Source organism: Alligator sinensis, unplaced genomic scaffold (assembly GCF_000455745.1).
Source record: "Alligator sinensis unplaced genomic scaffold, ASM45574v1 scaffold550_1, whole genome shotgun sequence".
In the NCBI taxonomy this organism is placed as follows: domain Eukaryota; kingdom Metazoa; phylum Chordata; order Crocodylia; family Alligatoridae; genus Alligator; species Alligator sinensis.
This window is the reverse complement of record NW_005841980.1, coordinates 2,326,479-2,335,831: the sequence shown is the minus strand read 5'-3', so window position 1 is coordinate 2,335,831 and position 9,353 is coordinate 2,326,479. Positions and strand designations below refer to the sequence as shown.

The window sequence follows — 9,353 nt, the reverse complement described above, 5'->3', positions numbered from 1 at the left end:
TGAATGCATAGCAGCAGGAAGCCTGGCAGCTGACCCTGGGGGATGCTGGGGGCAGCAGCTGTAACTGCCTTGCTGCTTGCAGTGGTAGGTCTCTCATCTAGCTTTGGAGGCTGTGCCCTATTGAAGGGAGGAGAGGCACCAAAGGCTACTTCATCCATCTCCCTCCCTTCCTCAGCAGATCTCGCTCAAACTCAACCCAGTTTAAAGTAAGCCTGTCACTCTGGGTAGACGGAGGACTGCGGCAGCCTGGTGCTTTTGCTGCAGGTCGGCGCTTCTGTGACCGCCGTGTGCAGGAACCAGACATCCGTCACTCCCCTGCTGGGGCCAGCCGCTCCCGTGACCATCTTGCCGCGTTGCTGTGATCCCTCTGCGCTGTGTTAGCGGCTCTGCGCCGCTGCAGCGCTCCTCCTCCTGTGCCCACTTCTGTCCTAGCATCGTGCGTTTGATGCACCCTTCCTGCCTTCGAGCAAACACTGAGGAAGCAGCATCTCGCTGTGGAAACTCGGGGCTTGGATTAGCTGCCTGGGCCCCTTGGGAGGCGGCTGCTGACTTGCGCTGTTACCCTTGGGAAGTCCTTTAGCATCTCTCCTGACTGTAGGAGGATAATGGGATTGTCGAGACTTTCCAGGTCCTGGTGAGAGGAGCCCCTATTGATGCTTGCTGGGAAGTACCACATGTAATTCTTAGTTGAATCTTCCTGCCAGGAGCTTTGCTTGTCACAGAAGTGAATGAGATGCTGCCGTAGCACAGGGAGAGCTCGGTGGAGCAAAAATGTGCAGCCTGGTAGAGGGTGGTACTCTGCAATGTCCTGGCGTAACGCCCCTATTGCACAGAGGCACCAAACCCGTGCTCGGCAGTGCATCATCACGGGAGTCTCACAGGCGCTGCTGTCGCCCATGTGAAGTGAGTCTGAAGTCGGGCCAGGCGGCTGCTCCGGTGCGCCTCTGCTCTTGTGGGTCTTCCTCAGTTCTCCTTCCTCTTTCAGGAAGCTCCACGCCCTCCTCCCTGAATGAGCTGCAGTGTCTGAGTAGGAGTCCTCAGAGAAACCTCATCCACAGATCGAGACCTTGGTTTCTCTGTGCCGGGCTGTCACCCTGGGGGAGGCCGTTCAGGGAACACGGTGTCCTCCAGGGTGGGTGGAAGAGGCAGGAGAACAGGGAGCGTACGTTCCTCTCGTTACTGCCTGCTGACCAGGCAGGTCTGTCACGTCGGCCAGTGCCCACGACCCCAGCTGACCTTGTCGTCCCACAGTGGGTTGTTGTTATCATCTCTGCAGAAAACCCAACACTGGCTAGACTGAACCTGAGTCCTAACCAGTCTGGGGTTGCAGCAGTGACCTACTATATGGACGACTTCCAGTTCCTCTCCCCCTATGAGCCACATGGGAGTCCCTCTAAGGAGATGATGGCAATTAACTCTCCCCTCTTTTACTAAATGAGCCTCATTCTCAGTGTAATTGGATCAAGGCAGGGATAAGCTTGCTGAGCTTTGGCCTGCTGCATAGATGGATTTAGCGACAGTCCCTTGAAGGCCCCGGGAGGGGAGACCAGGCTGAACGGGGGAGCAAATGGAGACGGGTCTGGAGGCAGAATAATGCCACGTCCCAGAGATGGGAGCTGCTCCGTTTTTGGGAAGCTGGCGCCAACACAGCAAGGCGGTTACAACCCCCTGAACTCACAGCTGCCCTGAGGACAGGGAGCAAAAATGGCAATGCATCCTCATCCTGTGACTTGCAGTGTTTGGATCTCTTGTTCCCATACCACATGTTCCTCTCGCCTCTGGGTTAACAGTGGCTTTGCTGTGCAGAGAGCCTAGGAGCTTGTGCATTAAATAGCATTGAATTCGAGGTGCTTTGTGGCATTAGTTAACTGGGGGAAAGCAGCAGCGCGCTTGGGGCTTGCATTCGAGCTGCATCGATCCTTTGCTCAAAGCCAGCAGGTCCTCTGGCAGACCTGGCACTTGGAACATGAGCTTTGGACGGGGGAGACCCCATTTGGAGCTCTGCTACTGACTCCCCCATCTGACCTTGGGCAAGTCTCTTAACTTTCCTGTCTAGATCAGGCCTAGAGATGCCATGGGATGAAGTTAGGGTAGTGTTGTTAACAGGCTTTCTGTAAGGAAGTGAGGTGAAGGAGGGTGGGTCTGCCCTGCCTTGCACCATGATGCGCGTGTCGGGTGAGGGGTGGAAAGTGGGTGTGGGGGTCTCTACCCCAGCCCATGACCTCCAGTTGTCCAGTGATCCTAGAATCAGACCTCCGGAGCTCCCTTCCAGCCCTACATCTGGTCCATCCCTTGCCTGAGGCAGGATCAGCCCTGTCCAAACCACAGCTAAGCTCTGTGTTGTCTCTCCCAGGTGTGCTGGCCATCCTGATCCCCCGCCTGGACATCGTCATCTCTCTGGTGGGCTCTGTGAGCAGCAGCGCGCTGGCCCTCATCATCCCGCCGCTCCTGGAGATCTTCACGTACTTCCAGGAGGGCCTCCACCCTGTCACCGTCGCCAAGGACATCCTCATCAGCCTCATCGGCTTCGTGGGCTTCGTGGTGGGGACCTACGAGGCGCTCGAGGCCCTGGTCACGACCCCTGCGTCCCCGTCCCCTGTGTCCAATGCCACCGGTGCCTTGGTGCTGTGATTTGAGCCGGCAGCACGGTGCAGGACAGGGGACGGGTCCCCGCTGCGGGAGCTGCCATCGCCCTCCTTTTTGTAGACCTGTTTCTCCAGTGAAAGCAAGATCCTGATCCCAGTCCTGTTCCCCTCCCTTAGCTCGCAGTCCTTCTTGCAGGGTCTCCTTGCCTGGGCCCGGCGGGGTGCTGTTGAGCTGCCGTTGTCTCTTGGGCAGGGAGGCAGTGCCTTTTCTTTACACTTGAAGGGCCTTTTTCCTGGCACACCTGACACATGCAAGTGCCAAAGGGGTCTTGTGTGATGTGATCCCAGACCCTTGAGCTGAGGGAGCAGGGGAAAAAAAGGCTATGGACAATCTCAAGGTTTTAGATCCTGTCTCACAACCACGCTGCGCTCCCGACTTCCCAGGCCTCTTCTTCCCAGGAGCAAACATTGGACAATCTTTTTCTTAGGTGCCAGCTTTTTTCCCCTCCAGCCTGCCGGCTGACAGCAACAGAGAAGAGACCTCTTGGTCCCTGCTCCATCCTTCTGGAGAAGGTGGAGGCTGCTGAGGCCTGGGGAGAAGAGTAGGGATGCTACCCAAGGAGAGGGCATGACTTGTGTTAGTGGACAGCCCCTGCCTCGCTACTGTTTGCTGTAGGCCAGCAGGCCTCGGCAGGCAATGTGTCCCTTGATTAAGGCCAAGGAGTCAAGCGTTTGGGCATTAGTTGGCATGGCTTGTCCAATGCCATGTGCACTTCTTCTGAGGCACTTCTCATAGGAGACTCCTGCCTGTATAGGGGAAGATGCTGGGGTCTGTGGGGAGACCTGGGTATAGCTGCTGCTTGGGCACTTTGTGTAATGGTGACTGGCTTTTAGAATATATTCTTGGAGGGGGGAGCTTTATTGGAAGCACTGAGGCTTACATGCTGTAGGTTGGGGTGGGGGTCTGGTGCTGGATGTCTGATCCAGTTGTCCGTCTCTTGAAGGGGGCATGGTCTCTGCTCTTTCCAGGGATGTCTGCAGCGTTTCCTTGGGGCTGGCTCTCTCTGGGGTACCCCTCATTGCACTACACTGCTCTCTGCTGCTAGGGAACAACTGGTTTGCAGCTGTGCCGGCCTGGCTGCCTACCTCATAGTAAGTTTTCAGTAGGTATCTGGGACCACGAATGATGAAAGCAGGAGCGAAAGACACTAAACCAGGCCTGCGCTCTTCCTTCTCCTGTTTCTAGCTCCTGTTCTCTACCTAGTGTCAAGGGCTGTGGGTAGGAAGAACGCTTCTGCCCTATCAGCTTAGTTTGATCCAGGAGGAAGAGCTGTCTCTTGGCCTCTACCTTTGCATGGTACCGCTAGACTCTTAAGATTGCACTGAGCCCTTGCAAGCTGTCACAGCTGTCGTACCTCAGTAAGGCACGGTCCCCACGCTGTACTGCAGCCCCTGGTCACAACACGGTGTGGCTGACCCGGGAGTAGAAGTCGGTGATTGTCGTTGAGCCGGGCGTGGGAAGTATAAACTCCCCTTGTTCTGGCTAGCGGTCGGAGGAAGGATAACTGTGTTCAGAACAAAGAGGGTTTTAAAGCAACCTGGTAGAAACAAAGCGGTTTCCCCACCCTTCGGCGCGCACAGCGAGCAAGGGCCGCTGCGTGATGACTACAATTCAGGTTCTTGCTGTCCTTGGCTAACTCCAGAGCTGAACTACCAGGGGAAGAGCGAGCAGAGTTTGCAAATCTTGAGCTGACCTGGCTGAGACCAGTGCTGGCCAAATCCCCATTGAATCTCGAGTTGATGCTGCTGTCTTGGGAATCGAAACCCAGAGCAGCTTAGCACATGCCTCTGGTCCTGGCAGCCCCGGGAGATTTGGGGCTGTGTCCAGAACCAGCCAAGGCCTCTGAGCTGTAGGTCTAGTGCAATAATGGTGATATATTGGTGAAGGTGCAATGGCGAGTGTAGCGTTAGGTTGGGACTGGAGTAGAGGGGCTGAGGGGAGATGAAGTCATGTTACTGTTGGGTAGTTAGCTGGATGGAGTTTCACAGGCTTCTGCCCCTCTTTTTGGGCCCAGAAAATGGGGTCCTACGTACTTGGTGCACAGGGCATTATGAGGGGACACGGCCTTCCTTGTACTGTATGAAGAGGCCACTTGTTTTGCTTTTTGAACTTGTTCTTCATCCTCCTGCAGCCAGGAGCAGCTTCTAGGCAGCCATGCTGGGAAGCAGCTCTTGCCTGAGTCCCTCTGACCCCTCTCTCCTACTTGGTTAGCGATGCAGAAACACTTATAGGCATGGGGGGAGGTTTGGGGATGATTTGGGTTGCTTTGTCTGCCCCGTTTCTCCATCTGCGGCTGGGATTCTCCTTGGGGAGACGAACTCCCTCTCTGCGAGATGCTGCGTTCTTAGCTCCAGCTGGAGACGGAGCAGAGGACCACGTTGTTGTATCTCTGCAGCTTCGGGGCTGGGCTGGGAACCTGCTGGTGCTTCCAGCCGCAGAGCATCTTCTCAGATGGCCCTCCTGACACTGGTTTCTATCGGCTCCCAGCGCAGCTGATAGAAGCGCTGCAAAGGTCCATCTGGTACGAGAGCCCTGTTCTCTCCAAGCCTGGTATTAGCTGCAAGTTGTTTTAGCACTTGTCAGGCCCCGTTCCCTTCTTCCCACAGAGGAGCTGCAGCACTCCCGGCTCTTCAGACTTGGAGCCGAGACCCACCGAGCAGCTCTTCACATGCCGGGGATGCAGCCTCCCTCCCTGTGGCCCCGTCGCTGCTGAGAAATGAAGCACTTCTGGAGTACACGTCTGTTCCTAAAACCCTCCACAGCAATGTGCTCAGGTCTCCTGGCTCCCTGCAAGCTCTTCAGGCCAGTCATGTAGCAGCAGAGCTCTTGAAGCTGCAGGGAGCTTGCTTTTCCTCCCATTTCCTTGCACCACTCAGGGGTCCAGCAGGCACGAAACAAACTGCATCTGAACCCTCCTGGCGAGGGGTGTGCCAACCAAGCAGCTGACGGGAGTTCGGGATATTTATTTAGTGCTAGTTGGACTCCTTTAAAGACCAAGGCCCTGATGCAAGTTGCAAGTGATGGCATCCAAGTGAGATCGAGGAAGCACTAGGCAGGAAGCTGGTCTTTGCATGCCGTGTAGGGAATGAGAGCAATATGCAAGGTGACTGCTGGGTGTGGGGTACTTGAGAATCTCACCTGCCCGGTCTTTGAGGTCCAACTTCAGAGCTTGGCCTTGTCGTTTCGTAGCCGGGCTGAAATTCGTTGTGGGCCTTCGAGATCCTGGTGTGGGAAGATGCCTGGTGGAAGGCTGGCAGTGACTTGAAGGCCTCTGCCTGCTGCCTTCCAGAACTGCCCACAATCTCCGTGCTAGCTGGTGCACAAGGATTTCCACTGTTGCTACCCGCATCCATCCCACATGGCTCTTGGTATCCACGCTGTCCTGACTAGCAACCCTGCTGCTGCATGTGGGATCTACTCCTTGCTGTTTAAAGAGGCACGTGTGAAAGACTGGGTGTTCTGCGTTGTTGCACATGATGTGAAGTCCTTTTCCCTTTCAAAAGCTATTGCAAAGGGCAGCCCCAAGCTGTGCTGGTGCTGTTTGGGCTTGAGATGTAGCTCCTTGACCACCCTGGCACAGATCCTGACTCTGAAGGGCATAGATCGACTTGCTCCGTGAGCATCAGCACTTTGCTGCCCGCTCAGAGAAGTGCAGGATAAATAATGTCTCACCTCTACCAGCTGCCGTGGGCGGCAGGTTGTGATGGGAGGGACATTGCCGAGGGGGCCATAACTACAGCTGGTCTTATTTCACAGACCCCTCGTGCTGCTGAGATGTGGGTCTTATTTCTTCCCACTCTCTTTGCTGGAAATATTGTTTGGGTGCCGCAAGAATGAGAATGGGAAGGAAGGTTTTGCTGGGGAGAGCCCTTGTGACATGCACATCTAATGCAAGTAGCTCCACTCCAAGGCAGGGAGTTCGTCTGGGTTTGGAGCACTTCACTTGGCCCGGCAGCTGGCCGGGCTCCTTGAATGTAATGCATGCCAAAGCCCTCAGTTGAGCGAGGAGCTTGATTCTCCCTATCCCAACAGCATTAAAGTGCTTAAAACATAGGACTTGTTTACTGTATTTAAAGGCCAGCCCAACCTTCCTTGTCCCATTTCCCCCTCCCCTCCCTGGGATGCAGTTCTCCAGGGAACGACTGCACAGTTGCAAAGTGGAGTTTTACCTGCTGTGGCCAAAGACCCTCGGCGCTGACCTCAGACCGGGTGAGCAGGGACACGTACCACTCCTGTATTGCCAGTAGCCAAGGAAAACGTTGGTGTATATAGACACGGTTTGATGTATGTGCTTTTGTGCCTCTACATATAGCACTGTACAGTCTGCATAGCCACCTGGTGAAAGAAGTTTTGTCTGTTTGGTGAATCATGTACTTGCAGTTATTCCAGTCAATAAAACAAGTTTTATTTTGTATTTTATAGGCTTTCTGGGTGTGTTGTGGTGGGGGTTTTTTGCTTCGATGTTTGGCTTTTGCTCCTGGGGGTTAGAAAGGGCAGGGCTTGGGTAGCTGCCAGGCCTCTCTATTTAGCAGCTGGGCTCTGCACGAGTCACGTTCTGAATTGCTCTTCGGGACACACCGTGCTTTCCGGATGACCTGGACCTGCCGCCCTTCCTCAAGGAGCCTGGCAGGCAGAGGGAAGGGAGGCCAGGAAAGCTGGCTGGGCAATAAGGAGTCAAAAGCTGCAGACAAGGAATCAAATGAGCTTGTGGCCTTTCTTAAAAGCTCTCCAGGTCTCTCCCTAGGAGGTGAGAGGTTGGGAAGTCTCTATGTACCCTGGGGATGAGAAGAAGGTGCTCCGTTCCCCTTTTATGTCGGATGAAATGTAGGCAGCTCATTCCCATTAAGCGGTTTAATCTCTGCTTCCCCTTCCACTGTCGGCTTAGGGGCCTAGACACACTGCGGGGTCTGAAAGCAGCCTACCTGCTACAAGCAGTGCAGGAGTTTTACTTTTAATGCACCAGAAAGACTTCTTTAAAGCATCCGGAAAACCCACTTGTGCAAATGGTGCAATGCAAAAAAGTGCTGGCATGGGTTGTTCTCCAGTCCTCGCTTACTGGCTGTTCTCTGCCCTGCAAAGGGAGGTGATCAGGCCTGAATCGTGGAAGAGGTCTGTCCTGTTGCACCAAGAGATGGCAAACAAGATAGGGATGAATATTGCTGGGTCCTTGGGGTAAGTAAAGGCTTTAAGGTACTCCTCTCCCCAGGCGTAGGGAAGCCTTCCCATCTCTGCCCTTGGGTCTGACCCTGCCTTTGCCATCTTCTAGGACCGCAGGAGGGCAGAGCCTCGGGGACGGGCAGTGTCAGGGCATTTGGTTGCACTTCGCATCAGCACAGCTCTGGTCTAATGCTCAACATAGATGAGCTAATCGAAGTGGAGAGCGAAGGGACTAACAGCCTTTGACAGGTGCGGAGGTAGGTGGGTGGACTGCCCTTCCCGATCCTGAGCGCTCAAAGCCCCAACAAGTGGAGGAGTCTGGTTGTTGGCTTTATCCCTATCTTGCAGGTGGGGAAACTGAGGCAGGGAGAAACATTATGACTGCAGGGCTGTGGGAATAGGGCCTAGAGGCCTTGGCTTCTGTTCTTTTGTCCTAGCTCTAATTATTGCCCCACTGATAACAAAGCAGCCAGCTTGCTTGGTACTTGTAAGATCTTCCACTAAGTTTTTACAAGTAAGGTATGGCCCAAACGTGCAAAGATGCATCCCTTCCTTTGCTGCAGAAAGCTAGAGTTGGCAGCAGAAAGGAAGGCTTGATCTTCATTGTGTCTTGTTTGAGGCTCCTCTGGGGATGGAAGAGGAGTTGTGGCTTAAACAGACTTTGGCCTGTAAGAGTAGGAGTCCAGCAGAAGACGCATCCACTTTCATATCTGTACAGTATCAAGCGTGTTCCCTTTTCAGTGCAGAGGGAACTTGAGCTTTTGGAAACTACTGCCTTAAGCGCACAGTGCTTTCTTGTACGTGCGGCTCTGTTCGTGGTCGTAGGGATGCGTATTCATAAGCAGAGCACCCAGCAGAGCGATATGACTCAGCCCCTGAAATGCAGCTGTACTCTGATAGCATCTCCAGGAGCGATGGCAACCCTGCTGTATCTCCAGTTATTATTGAATAATCACACCACTGCTGCTGCTGCTGCGTGTTGTCACTGGGGCCAGATGGAAAATGAACAGTAAAATGAAGCTGATGTTGCTGAAAGATGTTTTCAAGCAAGGGAAATCATCCTTTAATACCTGCATGACTCCAAGAGCAGAAGAAGCTGCTTAATCGTGCAGTAGATGTGACACTGGTGACTAATTTCCCTACCCAGGTAGCCCTGAAGCTTTTCCTTTTGGAAAAGGATGGTGCCCAGGGCCACTGGTGGGTTTGCAATAGCACTCGGTGCCTTTCTGAGCAGCGTTCCCGGTCCAGGCCCTGAGATGTCCCAAAATCTGAACTGAATGGAGACCTCCAGCATAGGTTTATGATCATTGAATTTAAGTGAAGGTTAGAGCCATTTGCAAAAGGAGAGGCCAGCCTTGCCCTTGGACTTCTCTGTCCCATTGTGCCGTGAACCTTGATGAGGGACCGCCTGGGCCACGAGTCCAATCCTCTGCATTTGCTGGCAGCTGGTTCTTTACTGTCTTAAAAAAACACGGCCACAACCCTTAAAAACAACCCAAACCCTGCACTTAACCCCTCCTGCACTGTGGCTGTAAGGCCCAATGCCAGAC

At 54.1% G+C, this 9,353-nt stretch overlaps 1 protein-coding gene across 4 annotated transcripts in view; it reads left to right on the top strand.

Moving 5' to 3' along the window:
- Window positions 1-7,066, top strand: part of LOC102368603 (proton-coupled amino acid transporter 1) — a 23,466-nt gene extending 16,400 nt beyond the window's left edge. For all 4 annotated transcript variants that reach the window (XM_006021142.3, XM_025200986.1, XM_025200985.1 and 1 more), the window contains one exon: window positions 2,354-7,066. In XM_006021142.3, coding sequence (XP_006021204.1) covers window positions 2,354-2,631 — 278 coding nt within the window. In that variant the 3' untranslated portion in view covers window positions 2,632-7,066. The remainder of the gene's footprint in view (window positions 1-2,353) is intronic.
- The last annotated feature ends 2,287 nt before the right edge of the window (window positions 7,067-9,353 follow it).